The following is a 22,747-nucleotide window of genomic DNA, read 5'->3' as shown; positions in this document are numbered from 1 at the left end:
GAAGCCTGCCCGCTGGAATCAGCTCAGCGGCCCGATAGCCAGGAGAGCGGGAGTCACACCGCTCCCCCCCCCGCTTCCAACGCTTTGGCCTGGTGGCTCTGCTCCCATCCGGATGAAAGTGCCAATCAATCACTTCTGGCCCGGGAGAGGCCAGTGAAACCTGGAGGAGGGCAATGTTTCAATGCTGGCACGACTCGCGTGGATGGGAAACTCCTCGGCACCGGCTGCTGGAGAGAATTGAGGGTTGGGGGAGCCGGCTCCACCCTCTTGGTGAGGCCAGCTATATAGGGCAAGGGGGCCAGCTTGGCTTCCTCCAGGCCCCTCCTGAGCAGCACTATGAAGTCCCAGGCCTCCTGCCTCCTCTTGGGGCTGATCGTGTCCGTGGCTGGACGAGGGAGGGGAGGTAAGTGGGTGCCTCCTCAGCTCCCCCACTGGAAATGAGCCCCAGAAGGGTGGGAGGTGCTCATGTTCCCTGCTTTAACCAGGGGCCCTGAAGGCCCTCTCCTGGGCACCGCACCTAACGGGGCTCTGAGCCTGGTTGCAGTGCCCAGGGACTAGCGGCCTCGCCAAAGGAGTTCCTGGCTGTGGCACTCCCCGTCCAAGTCCCGGGTTCTTCCTCTGGCATGGCCGAACCGGTAGCAGCAAGTCAAGAGGGCCCCGAGGTGGAAGAAAAGAGGGGGGCAGGGGCACACAGGGGGTGGTCTTTGGGCACTCCAGTCTTTGATACTCCAGTGCCATCAGAAGCCTTCGGAGAAGGACCAGGGAGGATTCTTCTGTGAGGCCCATACAGTGGAGGAAGGGACAGGAGGTGTCCTCAGCCCCCGGGGTGGGTCTCCAGCGAGGGCCAGAAAGAAATCCTCCCAGCCTGGGCACCCCCACGAAGGTGCCCATCTGTCCTGACCTCTTCCGCCTCCTCTTCACAACTGCCACGTAAACGGCCCGGGGCGCCTTCTGGTCTGCGGGGTCAGTCCCAGGGAAGGCTGGCCGGTGCCCCGCGGGGAGAGCCCAGGAGCCACCGACAAGTGATACTGTCTCTCGGACGCCTCCTGCCTGGGGAGCGAGAAGGGCTGCACCCTGGGCCGGATGAGGATCTGCACACAGCCTGAGCTGGGTAGGGGGCCTGAAACGGGGGGGAAGCTGCCCCTTGGCTCAAGCAAGATGTCTGGCTCTCACACACCTGTAACTACTTCTTTAAGAGGCTCCTCTGTCCTTCACTCGTTACCTGTAGTAATTGCACCTGTTTGACCTTGTTATCAGTATAAAAGACACCTGTCCACAACCTCAAACAGTCACACTCCAAACTCCACTATGGCCAAGACCAAAGAGCTGTCGAAGGACACCAGAAACAAAATTGTAGACCTGCACCAGGCTGGGAAGACTGAATCTGCAATAGGCAAGCAGCTTGGTGTGAAGAAATCAACTGTGGGAGCAATAATTAGAACATGGAAGACATACAAGACCACTGATAATCTCCCTTGATCTGGGGCTCCACGCAAGATCTCACCCTGTGGGGTCAAAATGATCACAAGAATGGTGAGCAAAAATCCCAGAACCACACGGGGGGACCTAGTGAATGACCTGCAGAGAGCTGGGACCAAAGTAACAAAGGCTACCATCAGTAACACTACGCCTCCAGGGACTCAAATCCTGCAGTGCCAGACGTGTCCCCCTGCTTAAGCCAGTACATGTCCAGGCCCGTCTGAAGTTTGCTAGAGAGCATTTGGATGATCCAGAAGAGGACTGGGAGAATGTCATACGGTCAGATGAAACCAAAGTAGAACGTTTTGGTCTAAACTCAACTCGTCGTGTTTGGAGGAGAGAGAATGCTGAGCTGCATCCAAAGAACACCATACCTACTGTGAAGCGGGGGTGGAAACATCATGCTTTGGGGCTGTTTTTCTGCAAAGGGACCAGGACGACTGATCCGTGTAAAGGAAAGAATGAATGGGGCCATGTATCGTGAGATTTTGAGTGAACACCTCCTTCCATCAGCAAGGGCACTGAAGATGAAACGTGGCTGGGTCTTTCAGCATGACAATGATCCCAAACACCCCGCCCGGGCAACGAAGGAGTGGCTTCGTAAGAAGCATTTCAAGGTCCTGGAGTGGCCTAGCCAGTCTCCAGATCTCAACCCCATGGAAAACCTTTGGAGGGAGTTGAAAGTCCGTGTTGCCCAGCGACAGCCCCAAAACATCACTGCTCTAGAGGAGATCTGCATGGAGGAATGGGCCAAAATACCAGCAACAGTGTGTGAAAACCTTGTGAAGACTTACAGAAAACATTTGACCTCTGTCATTGCCAACAAAGGATATATAACAAAGTATTGAGATGAACTTCTGATATTGACCAAATACTTATTTTCCACCATGATTCCAAATAAATTCTTTAAAAATCAGACATTGTGATTTTCTGGATTTTTTTCCCATTTTGTCTCTCATAGTTGAGGTATACCTATGATGAAAATTACAGGCCTCTCTCATCGTTTCAAGTGGGAGAACTTGCACAATTGGTGGCTGACTAAATACTTTTTGCCCCACTATTTACATTGAACCTTATGGCGAAATTTGCCTCGTGGTGCGACCAAATTCGGAGGGCGGAACGGATTAACCGTATTTACATTGAACCTTATGGGAAAATTTACCTCGAGTTGCGACCAACTCGAGTTGCAACCAGAGTCACGGAACGGATTAAGTTCGTAACTAGAGGTACCACTGTATTTGTATTTAATGTCTGATCCAGCTGACCATGGAACAGCTTCTGGTACTTGGGACTGATCTTCTGCCTGGAAAATGAGGACTCTGAGCTACAGGCACCCTATAGGGCACCGCTTCTCAATCTTAGCAACTTTAAGAAGTGTTCTGAGGAATTCTGGGAGTTGAAGTCCACACATCTTAAAGTTCCCAAGATTGAAAAACACTGATATAGGGCCTTACCCCCACTTCCTCTGCCTCTCTTTCAGATCTCTCCACCATGTTTCTTCAGAATAGGCTGATACAGAGTCGCCTCCTGGTCATTCAGTTCCCAGATGGCCCTCACAAGGGGTCCCTTGAGCACTGGATCAAGGAGTAAGTAAACCAGAGATGGCAACATCATTTTGCACTTTTCTTATTTGTGAGGGCTGAAGTGGAGCGGTTACATAAGGAGTTGAAGTCTCCTTGAGGCCAGCTAGATCTGCTGTAGAACTTAATGGTGGTCATAAGTCTCCCCGCGTTGGATGGATGGATGGATGGGAATTAAGACCCTCCTCCCCCAAATCCTACTACTGAAAATGGATATTTTATGGCACACTCCCACAAAGCTCTAGGAGCTGCAAAAGTCAATCTGGGCATCGCCAGGGGAGGGCTAAAAAAAAAAAAATCAAGATAGTAGCCGCGCATGAAAACACATGGCGGAGGTTCGATCACGCGGATGCAGCTACCATCTTGATTTTTTGACAGTCCCCTGTGGATGCCCCTGACCTGGGCAGGCCATTGCCAGTCTTGTCCTGGCAGGAAAGAGCACCGTGTGGCAGACCACCTGCTGACCTCTGGAGAGCTACAGAAATTTGCTGGAGCCCGGCAGGTGCCTCGCCTGGCGTCTAGGAGTCACTCCTCTTGCGTCAGCTAGAGCACGTGTCCCTCCGCCTTTCCTTCAGATAAGGCCACGGAGTTCTTGGCTGGCTGACAGGGGTTGGCTCAGGGGCGGCTTTCGCTGATCGCTCGACTGCTTCGCCTGGTTTGCCTTGATTAGCCCCGGCAGCACTCGAGTGTGAGAGGCACCGACTTGTAAAGAAGGGATGGTGGCCTTCAGAGGGGAAGGTAAACACGGCCTGTAATCTCGGGCACGAAATAACAAAGCCTGCAGCGTTTTGGCTCATCGGGAGCGGCCACCTGCGTCCGACTCCGAGGGCGCTGCTTGGATTGGCCCAGGAGCCGCCGGCGGCCGCCCTCCTCACAAAGACGCCCTTTGTTCTGTGCAGAATCCCCGGCCATTCCCTGGGTTTTCCTGAAGGTGGAGCTGGTTGCCCTCAGAGTTGGGGTCAGAGGTCAGCTTTCTCCATCCGGTGCTGGGCACCCCTTCCCCTAAAGTTAGACTACAGTCCCCATCCAGGACATACTGAGGGAGGAGGAGGAGAACCATGGGCCTGAGGCCCCCAAACTCTTCACGAACATTCAGATTGTTCATCGACCCCCAAACATTTATTTTATCAACATAACTTAATAAATATTAGTTTAACTAACAGTACCACAAATCATCATAATAATAACTAGACAACCCGTGACCCACTGGGTCATTGTTTCAGAGATATTTCCTTACCTCAACAGAGAAACAGGATGACCCAGGGCACAAAAGCAGTGGGAGGGTGAGAGACCTACGACTGGCTGCCGGCTTCCCCGTTGACTTTGCTTGTGGGAAGCCGGCAGGGAGCGTCGGAAATCTAAATCTTCCTCCCTCCCTCCCTCATATAATATAGGTTTGCGCTGTTTGCCCTCCCTTCACAACCCTCAGGAGAGCCCCGGTGAAGCTTCCTCCTCCTCGGCTGACCCGTGGAACTGCCTGCCGCTTTGCTGGGGGGAGGGGGAACAAAGGGAGCCGCCGACCATGAGGAAAATTGCACCCCCAGTCCCCATTCCTGGGTGTCCCCAAGGGCCCCCTCCCTAGAGGGACGAAGGGGGCTCACCCATCAATCGCTGGTGCCCCCCAGCCAGCCCTACCTCTCCAGCAGGCATTCAAGCCACTCCCTCATCCTTCCCTCCATGCCCACTGCCATTAAGAGTTTTAAAATTTCAGCCTCGGCTCCAAAGCAGCCAGTCACCGCTCACCCATCAGGCCTTGCCACCAGCCGATTGGGCTCAGAGGACAGAGGGAGGCGGAAAAGAGGTCAGGGATAGGCCCTTGACGATCGTGTGACCTGGGCTGACTGTGGCAGTGCGGCAGTGCAGCAGTGCTGAAGCAGCCACAAATTTCCCTAATTTCAGCCCCATGGGAGTCGTGGATCCCGGATTTTGGACACATTCTGTAAATTAGCCCATTTGAGGTACCTTGCTTCAAAAATTGTTGCTCTACGATGCACTGTTTTGCCCAGTTGAAGGTTACAGACATGAAAGTTTTAGTAGTACATAGATAGTGACAACTCAAGGCCGCTCTCACGGCTGACCATCCAACCTTGGGTAACACTGTCTTGCCACTGGCCCCCTCACTTTCAGGACTAGGGACTGGTGTGGAGTTCTACAGAAACCCCAAAAGACTAACTGACCCCAATCAACCTCCCATTATTTATCGACTACCTATTAACCCCCAGATATTTGCTGACCCCCTTTTGACCCCCAGACATCTATCAACCCCTTGGATAGTCCTATGAACCTTGGGGTCATAGAATCTGGGGGTCCTCCTGGACTCACAACTCCTGCTCAATGAGCAGGTAGCAGTCGTGGCTGGGAGGCCTTTGCACAACTTCGTATTATGTGCCAGTTGCACCCGTTCCAGATCGAAGGGCCCTATTCACAGTCACTCATGCCCTAGTCACCTCACAGTTGGACTACTGTAATGCACTCTACATGGGGCTGCCCTTCAAGAGAATCCGGAAACTTCAGCTGGTGCAAAATGCAGTGGCGTGGGCAGTTATGTGTGTTTCTGGTAGAACACACGTTACACCTCTGCTCCACGAGCTGCATTGCTGACCAGTTTGTTTCCAGGCCCAATTCAAGGGGCTGGTTTTGACCTTTAAAGCCCTACATGGCATGGGACCGGGCTATTTGAGGGACCGCCTCTTCCTGATTTCATCTGCCCGTCCTACCAGATCCAGCAGAGAGGGCATGTTGTGGGTTCCGACGCCTACAGCGCTACATTTGGCGGACCCTCGGCAGCGGGCCTTTTCCGCTGTGGGGCCCCTGCTGTGGAACCCTCTTCCCCCTGAGGTGAGGTTGGCCTCGTCACTGTTGAGCTTCCGAGGTCCCTCAAGACCTGCTTATGCCATCAGGCCTGGGGACCCCAGGAGACAGGTGAACTAGTTAGGGGGCTCCAGTATTAAATTCCTTCCCCCCCCCACTCCTTCTTAGCTTTGCTTTGATAGTTTTTAACGTCTTTTTAATAATAATGATGATGATAATTGTTTTAGGTAGTTATTAACTGCTTTAACTTTGTGGTACACCACCCAGTCGTCAGTTGTTTTGTGAGATGGGTGGCTACATAAATTTGACAAGTAAATAAATAAATAATCAATCAATCAATCCTTGGGGGTTGAGATTGGCTGCTTTGGGGGAACCTGGCCTGCGCCCTCCATGTCGGGAAAGCAGTTCAATTCATTTCAAACAGAAAGTCTTTCTCGGCTCAGCAGGAGGCTGCCTACCAACTCTGTCCTGCTAGAAGCATGGTGCCCCCTCCTCCAACTCCGGGGGGAAGAAAGAGATGCAGGCAGAGAACTCTGGACCAGCACAGAGGTTTTCTCTCTCTGGGCTCGCCCTCACCTTGCCCTGACTGTGGCCTCCTGGGGGGCTGGGAATAGTCTTCCACGCCATGTCTTCATGATGTGCCTTCTCATGCCTGAGGTTGCTGAAAGCCATCCATTGCTTTCCAGTTTTAATGTAGTGCTTTCCTCTTCTCCTCACGCCGTTGTGTCTATGGCATTATGATCTCGCATGTTTCATCAGTGAAGCGGTTGCTGATGCCACCGTCAGGATTTGGGATCTGCCCGTTTTGCTTGGCCACTTTAGGTTGCTGGCTCACGTCCCCTCCTTTTTATCTGCCTGGTGGCCTTCCGTGGCCATTTTGCCTTGGGCTTCAGGAGGCTTCAAGGCCACCTGACTTCCACGGATACGTGATGCCTGACCGGTGGTTTACAAGGCAGTGGCCAAGTCTTCTGCAGGCACCTTACATATATGGGTTTAGTGCTCTTTCAGAAGAGCACTGGATCTGCGCTTAGAAAATAGATCTAGCACTAGTCCTGGTCCTAGGTGAATTTAATTACAGCTTTTCTGCTGCTTCTGCATCACGACAGTCCCGTGTAGTGAGGCTCCAGCAACTTGTCCCTTCCCACCCCCTCCCAAGGTCTGAGCACAGTGCCTTAAGGGGTAGGCCCCAGGAGAACCATGATCAAACCTTACTGAAGGGCTCTTCTTGATCCCTGTGATGAGAAGAGGGTATACAGGATCTTGGCCCAGTTCGCATTGGGTCAGAAGAAGTGGAAGCAGAGTTCCACTTTTCCCACTGTAATCGCAACCTCGGCATTGGATTCCAAGGTGACCGTTCATAAATCGGGCCTGCTGAGGGGGAAGAAGATGTTGCTTGGGACTCACTGAGCCTTCACGTTGTCATGGGCCACAACTTTCCCTTTTGGTTGCAGCCTCTGATTTCCAGAGACTGCCCAACATCCAAAAGCACATTGTGTCCTTTTCCAGAGCACCTCTTTCTAGAGTACCTGTGAGTGTGTGTGCATGCTCAAGCCAGTTTCCTTCACTTTTCCAAGGCCTTTTTCATCTCAACTGCTCCTCCATGTCCTCCTCATGTGTGTCTCACACATTCAGTCTTCTCTTCCTGCACGCTTCTAATGCCGCTCGCAGTCTCTTCTCAGGGAGTGAGTCCACCGTTCCACAAATGACAAGGCCCCAATAAATACAAGTAATCCTTGACTTACGACTACAGTTGGGACTGGAACTTCTGTTGCTAAGCAATGTGGTTGTTAAGTGAGTTGCACCAATTTTACGAACCTTTTTGCTGTGGTCGTGAAGCAAATTACAATCGTTAGGTGAATCCAGCTTCCCCCACTGACTTTGCTTGTTGGAAGCCCCCTGGGAAGGTCGCAAGTGGCGATCACATGACCTCAGGACACTGCAACCATCGTAAGTGCGAGGACCACTTGTAAGTCACTTTTTTCAATACTGTCATAAATTCAAACAGTCATTAATGAATGGTCGTAAGTCGAGGACTACCTGTACCTGTTTTTCCTCCTTTTCCTTCTCTCCTCCAACTTCAGGCTTTGGAAACATTTTCCTTCCCCTTCCATTCTCTTCCAGCCTCCCATTATCCAGAAATAATTCAACTGACACTTCACGAGTCCAGGAGGGGGGTTGGCCTGACAGAAGCACTAGGAGAATGCCTTCGTGCTCCATCCTGCCCCTCTTCTGAGCTTATGACATGCCAACCAGGTATTTCTGGACACAGGTTTAGCGCTGCTTTACAAGATTGCTCGACCCACGTTCAGAAATAGCCCATCTGCAGAGCACCTCTTCGCTTGCAACCTGTTCTTGGGTGACTTCTTGAAAAGTAGCTAAGCCCATCATTCAAAGCAGGGTCCCCCACCACAAGGCAAATGAGTGGTGCTTACTTTCCCACTGGCAAGGAAGCTCGGTGGGAGGGGAAAAGAAGCCAGGCCACAGATCCCACAAAGTGCACCTTTTTTGTCTTTTAAAAAATCAAAGCGCTTTCCTCTTAATCAAAGAAAAGGAGTACAGTCAGGAAAAAAAGAAGAAGAGCAAAATCTAGAGGTCTCCCAAGCTAAACATCACTTTCAAAAAAGATGCCAGCCCAATATTTCCATTAAGATGTGTTTTCCCAGGAACTTGTGGATACTTCCTGAACACGGAGGTTCCCCTCCACAAAGCTGTCTAATCCCCTTTTAAAGTGTCCTCTCTCTTGTGACAACGTAAACACTAGCCATCCCAAACTGGCAGCCTCCAGTTGTGCTGGACTGCAGCTCCCATCGTCCCCGCCAGCGTGCCCTCTGTAAAGTGTGCATTCAGGTTCAGTGGGGAGTACCCCAAAGGCCAGCATTGCAGACGTGCCTTGGGGTGCTTTCTTGACCCCGCAGATAATTTCCTACACGTGGACCGCTTCCTAAATCTCGCTTCCCCCAGCTGACCCCCACCCAGTCCTGTTACATCGAAGTCTTGGAGGGGCGAAGGCTGGGCCCTTCCGAGTCCTCATATCCCTTTGCACGGCCTTGACGTGCCCCTTGAGAACTCCCATTGTCCTCTGACAAGCCACCAAAAGGCTGCTCTGACCTCCGGCACCTGGCACTGGTCCGGCTTGAAATAAAGGATGCTTTTTATGTCTTGTGTACATAATATTTTCTCCTAACCCAAAGTCCCTTTGATCTTGGATTTCTTGACGCTGTTAAAGGGCAAGTGAGCATAAAACAATGGGGACTGCTTTGCTCAGCCGAACCATCTCTCCTCCCCCCCACCCCCACCCCCCGCCGCCCACATCAGAATAGAGGATATGGCAAGAATGCCTTGGAGAAGATTGGATGAAATGCAGGCTGGGAGGCCACGTCTGGCTTGCAAAGGACAGGCCCCACTTGGTGCAAAAATGGCTCCCTGCAAGCAGCCTTCCTTACATTTCTCCCACACCCCGAGAGCCTGTAGGGCAGGAAGGAGCACCGTACTTTTATTATTTATTAAATTTAGTGTACCTAGCTGATCTTGAAGAAAGCTAAGCACGATCAAACCAGGAAGTCCCAGGGCCCTTGGCTACGCTAGAAAATCATCCACGCTCGCACACAGTGGTGTCACTGAAGATGAAGGATTGAATAATACAAAGGTGTCAATTCCCTTCCACACTATTGCCAAGAAATTAATTGCCCAAAGTGTCTTCAGTGGAATGGAAACACCCATGCAGCCTTGGCTGACTACAACAAGCTAAGCAGAGTTGGACCCGGTTAGATGTTGCAAGAGAGACCACCACGAAATGGCACAGCTTAGACTCAATGGGACCATTAAAAACCAAACAAAAAATCTGAGAAGAAAGGAAGAGCAAGCCCATTTCTGTATGTACAGATTTACGAGAATTTTATTCCGCCTTGATTTTAAATGACTGAACAGTATGTCAATGTCAAGAAAACACTGTGGATAAGAAGACATGTAGACCCAGAAGTTAGAGTGAGCAGCACTGGCTGGCCCAGTTTTACCCTGTGAGCTTCAGGATTAAGTGGGGGTTTTGAGCAGGGTCTCCCCAGTCCTAGATGGACACCGTAACCCAGCTTTCCCCCTGGGGACCCTCAAGCATCCTGCCTCTATTCCAACAGCCCAGTTTTCCCCAACTGTTGTGCTGGCCATGCTGGAGGTGCAACCCAAGGCATCTGGGAAAGGTTGCCCAACCCAGTTATTGGCCCTCTACTGCCAGCTCTGATTAGATGGCCTTAGGCTTGGCTTAGTTTTGGGTGAGGACCTTCGGTCCACCCCACACTACGTCGGTTCTGAGATAAACTGCCTCGACCATTCCAAACATCTCCTTTCTCACAGCCTCTGTTTCTCCTTCCTCAGGTTGCACGTGGTGAGGGTGTTTGTGCCCTACATCCAGATGAGAATGCGAGACGAAATTGCCACCATAACTGTCAAGACCAGGCTACACTTAAGTGCTAAATTGTGAGTCCTGAGCCTTTTCCGCTCTCCGTCTGATATCAGTTGCCTTCATTTCAAGTCCATTTCTCCAAATGAAGCCTTCTGCAGAAGAGATCGCACAGAAACATTTCAACAGGACGTGTCAGTATTACAGACAGCATGGAATGAAAGAGTGTGCTCAGTTTTGTTCAATCTTGTCCCATCCCAAGAAGTAATTTTCAGCCAAATGAAATACAGGCCCTGAGGCTTTTTTGGACAAAGAGACCACCATACAAGAGCTGATGAACACTGAGGATGGAATGAATGCTAGGCCATATCAGGACGTGGAGCAAGATTCCATGAAGTGCAGCGTATTTCCCCCCTCATGGCCACCCAGTGAATGTGGCAGGTTCTCCTCTGAAGTAGGAAGGTAGATCAGGCAGCTCATCCTGTCTTGCCTGTTTGAAGGACCTGCCTGTAAACCCGGAGGCCCAGGAGCAGGAGATCCATCCTTGTTTCCTAACTGGCTGCCCTCCAGATGTGCTGGGACCACAACTCCCAGAATTCCACCTTTTGGCCATGCTGACTGGAAATTCTGGGAGCTTCAGCCACAACACATTTGGAGGTCAAGTTGGAGAAGACTAGATTAAAATCATGCATCTACTTATTATTCCTAGTCACCGTGCTAAGTCCCAAAATGTATGAGCTGAGTGCAGAAGTTCAGCATAAAGAGAGTTTCATTGGCCAGGTAAAAGCAGGGGAAGCAGATGTTTTGGGCCGGGAGGGACCTTTGGATTTGTGAAGCATGCTGTGGGTGGTCTCACAAAAGGGCTGCATCCTCTGCCTTCCTCGCCAGCCTTCCAGGATGCTGTCTCCCCTCCCAGCTTTCCTTCCGCATTCACCATTTTTAACAGAGAGATTCTTGAAAGTAAAGATGATGCAAAAGGTTGGTGCTTTGTTTCCCAGCCTGTCACCTTCTCATTTCATTATTGAATATTCCTGGTGGTGGTGGTGGTTTGAATTGGGGCGGGGGGGGAGGAGTTGGTGGAATTGTTTGTACCCACAAATACCACGCTGCTTTCTCTCCCCAAACAAAATTTTGCCACAAGCTATGGAATGCAAAACGGTACAGTTCATTGCTGGATTTTCGAACGTATCCAATAGCCTCTGTTTTGCTCTAGAGCAGGGTTGTCCAAACTTGGCCACTTTAAGATGAGTGGACTTGGCTGGCTGGGGAATTCTGGGAGTTGAAGTCCACTCATCTTAAAGTGGCCAAGTTTGGACAACCCTGCTCTAGACGTTGGATGGTGAGGGTGGCAGCAGAAAGAAAACTCTGCCACCCGGTGCAGGCTGGGCCGGAGCTGCTGTGTTTAATGACTCTTTGTGGTTTAGCTTCTTCGGCAAGCATTCCGAACGGATCGACATCATCACCGACGTGAGCGTAAAAACGGAACTCAGCTTCGGCAGCTTTTGGCTGGGAGTCGTCGACGTTTCGTTTAGGTCGTGCCATGCTGAATTCAAAGTTGCAAGGATAATCAGCTCTTCCCGGTAAGTCCTGACGTACTTCCAAGTCACCAGCCGCGGGAGCTGCCAGCACGGCTCTCAACCCTGTTCCAAAACTTCATCACATCCTTCCCCAGGCGTGACACCTCTGGCTGAGCAAAGTTGCCACCCAAAGCTGAAGTTTTGGCCCCACCCAGCCGGAGCAGGTTTGCGCTCCCGGGGTGCCAGAACGGCCAAAGCACCTTGTGAAAGTGAACAGGGAGAGTGGAATGAGGAGCATTTTCCGATCTGACCTCTCACACAGCACTTTCATGCTCCTCAGATTTGGTATTTGGTTGCTGGTGAGCATGGCAAATTCTGAGGGGGGGTCGAAAAAGCCAAAACGGCAGCCACGACCAGATGATCAAAGCCGGACCCCATGAGATGGACATTAACAAAGGATGGGGCTTGTACTGTGCAGGAATGTTCGCCGTCTTGACTTGTTTGACTCTCCCCCCCACCCCAAATGCCCGGGCCTCCTCTACCCCGCCCAGCCCAGAAGGAAACATTTTACATGGGCTGGTGGACATTTGCTAAGAGTGCCACCTTCCGCCTGCGTCGGCGGGGTCTCTGCCCACATCCTGCCCTCCGGACGCCCCAGAATCAGGCCTTCCAGACTTTCCCACGGTGGGCCTTTTTGCTTTTGCAAGGAGGTGGGGGGGTTGGGCAAGACAAGGGTGCTGGTAGACAAGGGGGGGGGGTTAAGGGTTGCTGAGTGGGAGGAAAACAGCCCCTCTTCTTTCCCCTCTTCGCTTGTTTCTGCAGCCTGCAAACGATCAAGGCGAAGCCCATTGTAAAAACTGTCCTCACAGCTTCACTGCCCAGGTTGGTAAGTGGCTGGCAAATCATAGCTCGGGATGGCAGCAGAGGTGGCAATGGGAAGACTGGCAAGGAAGCTGCGCAGGTCGCCCTCTTTTCCTCCGCGTAATCCTTGGAGGCAGCTGCCTTGACCTCCGATGGCTCCCTGGGACAAAGGAGACGGAGAGCAGGACGGAGCAAATCGGAGCAAGCCAGAACCATGAAGGGGTTTCGGCAGTGTGGGAAGAGCCGGGGTAGCCCCAGGGTGGTCAGAAAAGTCAAGATGTTGGCTGCAACCACGCCTCTTTTACGAACAATGTACAAACAATGTAGAATGGGGTGAGGCTTGCACCACATGGCCCCTGACACCATCTTGGCTGGAATCTGGTATTTTTGCAGTGATTTATTGACGCTAGCCAGGAGCCACGGAGGGGAGGGTCTGTCCCTTTCGTTGCTGGCAATTATTGGGGGGGGGAGGTTGGCTTTAAGAATGGGCGGCGGCCACTTTTATCTCGCCTTCTTGAAAACTGGGCCCAGTGCCGGAAATCAAGAACAGTCACATCCCTGAAGCTGGGTAATACCCGAACACCAAGCCCAGGCATGCAGTAAGAGGAATATCACTCTGGAGAAATGCCTAGCGTGGAAGCCCCTTAGAAATGCCCAGCAGGTGCGTCTTTGTTCAACGGGGCGGGGGGGACCTTCCGTTAATTCTCCCCCCTTCCTTTCAGCTCTGCGAAGCGCTGCAGCAGGCCATTAGGATCGTGAGGGTCGATTTTCTCTCTACGGTAGATGGTGAGTTCTTGGCCTGGCTGGGCACTGCCCGCCCGTCCCCCTGGCCCCCCATCCCCTCTCCAGCCTGGCCTTCTCTCAGGCTCACTGTAGCTGGGCTAGCTTCCTTGGCCATAGCAGGGGTTGGCAGCCTGGTGCCCAGGGGCACCAGGGAGCCCACAGGGAGTTGCCGGCTTTCCTCCCCACCATGGCTTTAATTTCATCTTTGTAACAAGGGCTCCAGCCCTGAACATCACTTTCCATTAGTCCCGTCTGTGGGGGGTCAAAAAAGTCAGGATGGCAACCATGATCCCCTGATTGAAGCCCCGCCTCTTTGTTACGTGCATCATAAAAAAGGGGCAGAGCTTCATTTGCATGGTCACAACCACCATCTTGACTGTCTTGATCACCCAAATGCTCTTTACGTGCCCTACGTGCCCCCCCCCAAATCCTTGGACAAGGTCCTGCGTGGTTCAGGGCACATGGCCTGGGCCGATTAAGCAGACCAAGTATACCTGTGTCGTTGAACCGATTCATCTGTGGGCCTCCATCACCACCCAAGGAAGGGAGACTCTGGTCATTCCTGTGACCCTGCCTTCACCTGCACACCATAGTTGTGTTGACAAGGACGGTGACCAAAACCCAGTCCTGATTCCTCCTCATATTTATTAACACGCACTGGCCAGACTGGCATCAGATTGGGTTTGACTCATAAATAAAAGGAAGAAAAGGGGCTTTTAAGCTGTGTTCTGGGTTGGCAAAATACCAGAAGCTAATCAAACGGGCTGGATTTGTGTCAGTTGCCGACTGTCTCTCTCACACACGTGCACGCGCTCCTAAAAAATGAACCCTGACCAAGTTTTGCGTGTTGCGTGATATGGTTTGCAAGGCCTTTCACTGCCCTGGCCAAAACTACAGCTTGAGTTCCCACACGCAAAGCCTGGCAAAGAATGTTCTGGTCATTTGTAAAACTGATCAGGCCCACCACACACCGGCATAATGCAGTTGTGTGTACTGTATCCGGAACCTTAATGACACATCTGTGTTTCCCCGGCAGTGTTTCTCCACGTGGGTCCGGTGGCGTCCATCCAATCTCAGCTGGCCAGCAGGCCGGTGATCTCGTCAGCTTACTACGTGTTCGAGTTAAATGTAAGCAGCGGGGTTGGTTAGAGGGCCGACCAGGTGGATGGAGGACTCAAGCACTCTTCTTTCCCCTCCCCTGGGGGAGCACCTGGCGGCTTGGGGGTAGGGTGGACTACAACACCCATCATCCCCAGCCATTATTATCAGTCTGGGGAGGTGGCAGCTGACCAAGATCCAACAATACAACACAATGCACAGCTATACGCAGAGCAATCTCCAGCCTGTCTCTCTTGCCTCTGGTTTTATAGAAGCCCCCCCCTCCCCAGGTGGTCCCATCAGGAGTCATTAGCAGTGAGACCCAGGAATGGCAACTGCTCGTATTCAGGAGCAGTACACCTTGGGGTTCCAAGATATTCTGGATCAAGGTCCTCCTGTCCCACAATAAAGGGCGCATGGGCAGTTTCTTTACGAGACACCCCCAGCAAGGCTCTGCGTGGACCCAGCAAGACCCTCTGTGACTCCTTTCGTGCATTAGGACTGCTCTGTGAGGCAGCCACCCTTCATCTGAAACTCTACTCGCTCCAGCTTGCTGATCGCAAAACCTGCATAACCTGTTTTGCAAACACAACCTGGCAGAGTGCCTCAAAGTGGCTTAAAATAGAGGGGTGTAACTTCCAGGTTATTTGAGGCCAGCAAAATGCCTTCCTCTGTAGCCCTCTCCCAGGCAGACTTTCCAGATATGATTCTGAAGCTAAGGTCCAACAATGCTGGAGATCCCCCGTGGAGGGGTAGTTGGACTTTGCCCGCTCCCCAGTAGAAATCCCCCTCGTTCAACCTGGCTTACTCTCCAGGGAATGCGGGTCTGAAAGTTGAGCCTTCCACCAGGTGCCACCACTACAGCCATAGCGGGCTACCCTTGCTGTGACTGACCTCAGCCAAGTGTTTTTCACCTTCTCTCTTTTCAGATGATTCTTCGGACCAAAAACCACTTCTTCATTGTTCCTTTCAGCAAATCCCCCATCCCACTGCCCTCCCTGCAGGATAATGCTTTCAGCCTAGGCATAACTCAGGACAACCTGAATGTCATTTTAGGAGTCCTCATTCAGATCCCAGTGCAAGAGTTCAGCGGCACGCCAGAAGTGGTGAGTAGGAATAGCAACTCTCGTGGGGGAAGGAAAATCGGTTTGGCTCATGGCAATTCACAGGGGGGACTCAGGGAGACATCTTCCGGACCCCTTTCTCAGCAGCGGTTACTTCAAAAGTCCATCTGCATCTAGGCAATGTATGAGCAAGCCCCCGCTGGGTTGTCCTGGGTGCAAAAGAATCCACCCCACCCTAGATCTTGGTGGGAGCAAAGGTGAATGTTTCCCTCCGACCTGATCCATGATGGGTGAATGCTAGCTAGCAATTCCTTGCTTGCAGTAATTCCAACCTGCAGACCTTCACACCATGTCTCCATTGATGTTTTCCTTTCACATCGATGCCCTCCCTCTGAGTTTTTTCATGCTGATTTTCAGCCCGTTCCTCTAACTTTCCAGATTCCGAAACAGTTTTATTTATATGGAATTACCTCTCCCACCCAACTTTGTGTCATCCACAGATAGGAAATGAATTTTCTCTGGGCTCATCTGAGGGATCAAGCTGACTGAGGTAGATCTAGGAAGAAAAACGAGCCCATTGTTGTGTTGTGTGGTGTGGTGTGGTGTTGTGTGGTGTTGTTTTCATGCAGATTGCCCCTTTCAAATACAATGACATTTTGTCCCCACAGTTTTCTGGTGCCACGGAGCTGACGGCTGTTATTGCAGGCCTCTTTTCACATCAGAAGGTAAGTGACACGTGAGCCCGTTCGAGCAAATTCCTATCCCGTCTTAAGGCATGATCAACACCGCAAAACAAGGCAGCCGTGATTAATAAAAGCTGTGCCTCGAAAGCACAGCCCAATAAAATATTTAGCTTTAAGATTGCGGTTCGCAAGAGCTGCGCTGAAGAGGGGAGGGAAAGGCTCCCTGCCAAGTTCACCGCAACACACCTTGGAGAGCCAACTTAAACATCCCAGCCTTTACTCGAGAAGTGAAAATGAGGACTGGAGGATTCAGAGTTGGGGGCGGGGGGGCGGGGGGGTCCAGGCAGGTTGCTTAATCCCTTCCTCAGTGAGTCACTCCATGCATGCCACGTCTGGCCTGGGAAGGACTAGCTTCAGCCTTTGGGGAAATCGAAGGCGTCTGATCCAGCTTGTGTCCTATTCATTCTCCATCAGTTTAATGAGAGGAAATTTGCTTTCATAATTACTTTGAAATAAGAGCATTTAGGAAGCCTTCTCCCTGATGGATTGTGATGTTCTTGCACGCAGAGAGGAGGTGATGGGGTGACTGTCCCACCTTTCAGTGCATGGTTCGTTCTCCATGGTCTGCTGCCTGCCTGGACTTCTGCTCTTCCTTTCAACCCCACAGGAAGACCTTGGGAAGAAACTCCTCCCCGGCAGGGTGGGGGGCTTTTTCAGAAGGGGTGCAAACTGGGGGGAGAGGTTTTGAAAAGAGATTCATGCTCAGCTTTATGCCCCCACGTCCTGAGACCTGTCAGTATTTGCCCTAAGTCTAGCACCAGCCCTTTGAAAGCACAGGGTAGGGCCATGTCATGCTCTCTCCAGAAGGTCTTCCGTGGAATTGCTGCCATGCCTAAAATGGCCCTGTTGTTCCTCTCCCAACCTGTAGCTGAGAGAATGCAGGATGGGACATCCCATGTTGAACAGTGTCTTTGCCAACTGGGCACCCTCCAGATTGCTCGGGACTCTGCCACTCCTCGAATTCCTAGCCACGTGGCCTTGCTGGCTGAGAATGGTGGCAGGTGAAGACACACCAGGCCAGAAGACATCCTTTGGGGAAGGGTGGCATTAGGAAGAGTTGCCAGGAAAGGTCATTCTTCTAGATGACCTCTGGCAAGAGAGAGTGAGACCTCTTGCTTCATTCTATCCAGTCCATCATGCTTGTCATCTTTTATCTTTTATTGGTTTTATTGTAATCTGTTTGTTGTGAGCCACTCAGACAATGGGAGTTGGGCAGTATACAAATTAGCGTTGGTCGCACAGTCAGTCAGATGTTTAGTTTTTTATCCACTTATTGAGTCCTTATCAAGGGCCTGGGATGATGATGATGATGATGATGATGATGATGATGATGATGATGATGATGGCTTGTTGGGGTGGGAATCCATTTTCTGTTCTGCATGTCCCTCCAGGCAAAAACACAGCTTTCTAGCCAAGGGCGGCTGGAGACATCTGGCAGCTTCTGAGCTTTGCTTGTGTCTCCAATGTTTACAGTGCCACAAGTGTCCTATCCAACCTCCACTGAAAATTGCCATTACTTTAGTGGGATCTAAGAAGATCATCCTGGAGCCCAGCCTGATCATCATTCACCTTTCAGTCGAGATCTCCTTCTCAGTGACGAGTCCTTCTGGAGCCCTCAACGGCCTCTTTGTTCTGAGGGCTGTAAGTACAGGAACAAGGGGTTTCAACATGACCAACAAATGTCGTGAAGAAAGAACAGCTGTGCCCTTTGCCACCCACCTAGAGCTATCAAAGGCTACAAATACTAATGGCCATACTGACAGCTGTGTCACGCTCCTGAATCCTAAGCAACAGCTGGGAAGCGAGACTGGAAGAAGGCCCTTGCTCTCCAGTTCAGTTTGCGAGCTTCCCAGATACCTCCACTGGAGACTGGGTGATGTGGAAAGCCAGATTTGAAGGGCTGATGGTCTAATCCAGCCTCAGAACTCTGCTTACGTTCTTCTGTTCTCCATTTGTCTGATTGCAGAATTTAGCACTAAGTACCCAGGCTGAAGTTCATGATAACAAGCTGCAGTTCTCCTCGAAAGTGACCAGGTATCATGTTTTCTTGTCACACAACCATTCACCAACCTATGTCCTTACACATCAGAGGAATGGCTTCCTGACTGATGCTTGCCTCTGAACCCACATGCCAGCCTTGCCAATGAGCAGGTAATCGAGGAACTTCTTGCTTGACCCTTTTGTGCCATACCTCTTTCCACAGTATGGAGCTGATCCTGGTTTCTTCAGAATTTGGGACGATTGAAGTAAGTTCTTCTTTGCTTCGACTTGTAGATTTTAACATCATGTTTGTCCATCCAGAAGGACAAGACTCAATTGTAATGTGGAAAGAGGAAGTACAGCTAAACATGTGTCCTACTCCTGTGCTTGAATCCCTTGAAGAATACCCTTGAGATTTTGTCTTCTTCGCTGACCAAAAGCCAAAGTAAAAAGATGGTGGACCAGTACATAGGAGAGAAACTCAGATGTGCTTCCTGAGGAAAGAGGTCTCAAGATAGGATGATAGGGGAGAGGTGCAATGTAAGCCTCTGCTTATCTTTCAACCTGGGTGTTCAGTTGAGGTCTTGGGGAGCAGTGCCAAAAGGCAGGCTAGGTGGGGAGAAGCTGCACCTGAGGATTTCTTTCTACCGCTCCTAGGGCTGTCTGATATCTGTGGGACAATATTCTAAGGGGAGAAAGGATGGAAGGTAACCATCCTGGGCTGAAAGCAGCATTCTGAGTTGTGGTTGGAAGACACTGCTCACATTTAGATATCGTATTAAGCCAGATCTGTTAAGAAGACAGATGGCCTTGATTTTTCTTGTCAAGAAAGATAGATGTCATGCTAAATGCTGGCGGTGTCATCTGTCCAAGGGAAGAGTCACCCTTGACCTTTGAATGGGGTCATAGAGTCAGAACTAAAAGTAAGACCTGACTTAGTTAGAATGCAGGGGATATGATTTGATTCATGTGAGTGGTCCTCGTTATTGAATCAGTTTCTTCTTCTGCCACCAGTTTGTGGTGACCATTGGAGGGCCCTGAGGGCCCCACCCAAGCCCTTGGGGCTACGTGCAGCCCTGGGGGTCCCCATGCTCAACTACCCGCAGGAAGAGCTTGGTTTGGTGTATCTTTCAACCATTCCTGCTGACCGGTAAGACTGAGCTGCAGCACTGGTCCAGGAAGGCGCCCACACTAACCCAGAAATCTTGTTTGTTCTGGTTGACCTGATGCTGGTTGACGCCGAGAAGAGTTGGCCCCAGTCTTGTCAGCTTTTCACAAAGCACTGAAGATCTGGATGTACTCCAGGGCATGGAGGTTGGGCAGTTGGATAGCTGATGAAATGAGACGTTATTGTACTGTTGGGTGTTTACTGGATTTGTTCTCAATGTTTTGGTTTCTGCATGGCTTTTAATGTGTTGTTAGTGGCCCAGATTCGCACCTGTGAGATGGGTGACCATATAAATCGATTTAATAAATAAATGAACCAGGGATGTGGAGATGGCACTCCCTCTACCTTGGGCAGGCACCCATTCACCCCCTACCCCCCCCCCACACACACACACACACGCACAACCTGGATGCACGGCCTATCCTGATTCTGGATTCTCCGTCCTACTCGGATTGGGTACAGTAATAAGAGTTCATCCCAAGAGCCTCTGGGGAGCGGTCAGACTCTCCATGTTTTAAATAAATCAGGCTCCTGTTGCTTTGCTTTGCAACGTTGATCAAACCTGGACCAGAACAAAGTGCCTCTTCAAGGACGTTCACAGCCCTAGGAGGAAGCAAACATTACTGGATCTGCTTCAGAGCTGAAGCCTGGTTTAATGCCCTATTTTTATCCCCCTTTTGCATAGGATAGGCCAAACAATGCATTTCAGCAACTTCACCTCAAGGTGACAAGATGCTTTTCCATGTTAACTCCTTGGAATCTTTCATTTGCTATCGTATCTTCTCCATGCCATAACTCCTTGTACAGGGTTAACTTTCAGGGATGTCTCCAGGGGAAATAAAAAAAGTCAAGATAGTCCCTCGCTGTGGATGTCTACATGGCCCAAAATAGAGGACTTGTACTCGCATTGAGAAGGTTCACGCAAGTCAGGAACTCATTTGCTTTTATCTTGTGAGCGCAACAGTCAATGCTCATGTGACAGTTGGTGCTTCCCATTTCAAGTGGGCTGGAGGGGACAAGAGTTGTCATTCAACACATACCCCTGGCTGGGGAAGGATGAACTACTCACTGCTAGAGCCCCCACTCCCCAAGAACCTTTTGCATGGACAACCTCTGCCTCTTAAGGCACCCCTAAAACCCTGAATCTCCTGGTCATGATCCGGTCACTTTCTACCAGCTGGTCACTGCAACCTCTGCTTTCTCTTTCAGGTCTCTGGTCTTGTGAAGTGGATCAAGCTGCTCATAAAAGAAACATACATGCCCTATATCAATGGTAAGATGGGTTCAGTCCCTCTGTGGGGAGGAAACACCATTGTACCAGCGCTGGTTAGCAGGAGGGCAAGGTTGCAGCCCCAGACAGCTGGTTGGCACTGAAGGCCACCAAAGGCCCTGGGGCGATGCCAGGACCCAGAAAAGTCAAAGCCCCGCTCTGTTTGCCATTTCAGAAAGCCTGAACATTGGCATCCCACTGCCTTCTATGTTGCACATCAAGATGGATTATTCTGTGATTCAGATTATGAAGGTAAGACCGCCAGCGAAGCCACAGCACCCCCACACCCGTTCTGGCTGGCGTTGTTTGTTGGCCTTCTGGGGCACTCGGTGCAAATACTATGACTTCTTATGTTTGCGCAGGGAATGCTCGTCCTGTGCTTATGAAGCAAAGGGCACCACACGGGCCAGAGATGCTGAGCCTGATCCACCAAGAGGGACATCTTGGCAAGAAATAAAACCCACAGCTGTCTTATCCTTTATTTTCCTAACCTGATTTAACACTTTTTCTGGGGTAAGTTAGGCATAATTTGTACAAGTCCTAGTAACCTTGCATTCTCAGACAGGGAATTAATTGGGGGGGGGGGGCAGAAAGACAGCCTGTAGCTATTTAATCCTTCCAGAGTTTCTTTTTTAAATTAGAAAAGTGGGATCCAAAAAAAAGAAATGAAAATCAGAACAATAGATAAGACCACAAGGGGCTGATCCATTAGTTCCTACTTCGATGACTACCCACCCCTCCATTCAATACTATCCTCAGATTTCAGTAGGCAGACAGGCCTGCCGGTGTTGGCAGAGACAAGGCCGAGCAGCCCAAGATTTAGAAGTATCCCAAGGGTCACTTTAGGCAGCACGTAGAGACTCAGGCGAGAGATGGTTTTGCCGGACTGCGGCGTTTCTCTCTACGGGCAAGGCTTCCCTAGCTAAGCGTTCTCCCGTGGAAACCCCAACAACAGTCTAGTCTGGCTAGTAGGTCTTCCTAAAACGCTGCCTTTCTCCGTGCAGGGAAGAGGAAACCCCGTTTTTGTAGAAAGGAAGCACGCTGTCTAGCAACTCTGTTGATTGTAGAAACTGCCTTGCAAAAAAAACCCAGTAGCTCGTAGGCCCCAAATCAGGGTCTTGTTGGGACAGGGTGGTGAGGTAAATGTCTCTGTTTCGCATAAACCTGTTTGCTTTGGGAACTGCCGAAGTCTGTGTCCATTTGGAAATGTTTCCCAGGACCTCTTGAATTTCCCACAGTGCCCCTTCCCCCCTGCCAGAGAGTCATGCACAAAGTCTGGTTCGATACTTGGGGCTGGTGTTGGTCAGACTCGGCCACCACGGGCTCCCGGGGGCTTTAACAAATGGATGAAAAGTAAATGTCCGGGGATAAAAATATGGCCCTGCACTTTTTAAAGGGGAGGGACCAGGAGAGGGAGAGTGGACACATGGAAAGGAGATGGATCCACACGGAACCTGCGATGCTCGGTGGCAACGCCGCCTTTGGCGTGGCTGCGTTGGGTGCGTGCGCCGCATTCGAGCACTGCACAAAACCGCTGAGACGCGCCTTCTGAGGACAGAGAGAACTGGGGTTCCGGGGGTCTACTATCCCGCTCAGCAGCGGAAGAGCAAAATGACTAACGATGACTGGAACGTCAACGGGTAACCCCTTCCCTGCTTTGCCTAAGGATGCTTGCTTCAAAAGAGAATCCTTGATGGGCACACAAGCACGGGTGCGTGTATTTATGTGTGTATGTAACACTTGCAGTGCCTGCCAGGCCCTTTGCAACACAAAGGGTTTTGTGAAGCCAAGTGAACACGATGGACGAGGTCCAGCTTAACCCTCAAAAAACCTGCTTGATTTTCACAGGAATCCCACGTTTTCCTCTAGATCGGAAGTGCAACCCTTTGACCAGGCTGCTTTCCTGATTTATGCAGGAAAGGCATGAGGAGCCCAAGCTCCCAGCCTGGATGTGAGGCTCTAGGCCAGTGTTTCTCAACCTTGGCCACTTTGAGATGTGT

At 51.0% G+C, this 22,747-nt stretch overlaps 1 protein-coding gene across 1 annotated transcript; it reads left to right on the top strand.

The window, feature by feature from the left end:
* The first annotated feature begins 336 nt into the window (after positions 1-336).
* LOC103061574 (BPI fold-containing family B member 3-like) lies at positions 337-21,214 on the top strand. Its single transcript, XM_088154046.1, has 15 exons — positions 337-403; positions 2,960-3,065; positions 10,239-10,340; positions 11,688-11,843; positions 12,603-12,666; positions 13,364-13,427; positions 14,461-14,552; positions 15,452-15,628; positions 16,255-16,311; positions 17,803-17,970; positions 18,296-18,363; positions 18,533-18,575; positions 20,687-20,750; positions 20,923-20,999; positions 21,110-21,214. The coding sequence occupies exons 1-15, from the start codon at positions 337-339 to the stop codon at positions 21,131-21,133; spliced, it is 1,329 nt and encodes a 442-aa protein (XP_088010172.1). The 3' UTR covers positions 21,134-21,214.
* Positions 21,215-22,747: the final 1,533 nt, after the last annotated feature.

This window comes from Python bivittatus, unplaced genomic scaffold (genome assembly GCF_059951505.1).
Source record: "Python bivittatus isolate LINGU-HERP-01145 unplaced genomic scaffold, Pbiv_v1 ctg000700_np1212, whole genome shotgun sequence".
NCBI classification, from domain to species: Eukaryota; Metazoa; Chordata; class Lepidosauria; order Squamata; family Pythonidae; genus Python; species Python bivittatus.
Note: the sequence above shows the minus strand (reverse complement) of the source record. Positions and strands in the feature narration are given on the sequence as shown.

What these genes read in the sequence shown, in the direction of transcription:
- LOC103061574 (XM_088154046.1), top strand. Translation starts at nt 337, where the DNA reads ATGAAGTCCCAGGCCTCCTGCCTCCTCTTGGGGCTGATCGTGTCCGTG. An exon ending in GGCTGGACGAGGGAGGGGAG is followed by an intron (nt 404 to 2,959) that starts GTAAGTGGGTGC and finishes CCTCTCTTTCAG; the next exon opens with ATCTCTCCACCATGTTTCTT. An exon ending in ATACATGCCCTATATCAATG is followed by an intron (nt 20,751 to 20,922) that starts GTAAGATGGGTT and finishes TTGCCATTTCAG; the next exon opens with AAAGCCTGAACATTGGCATC.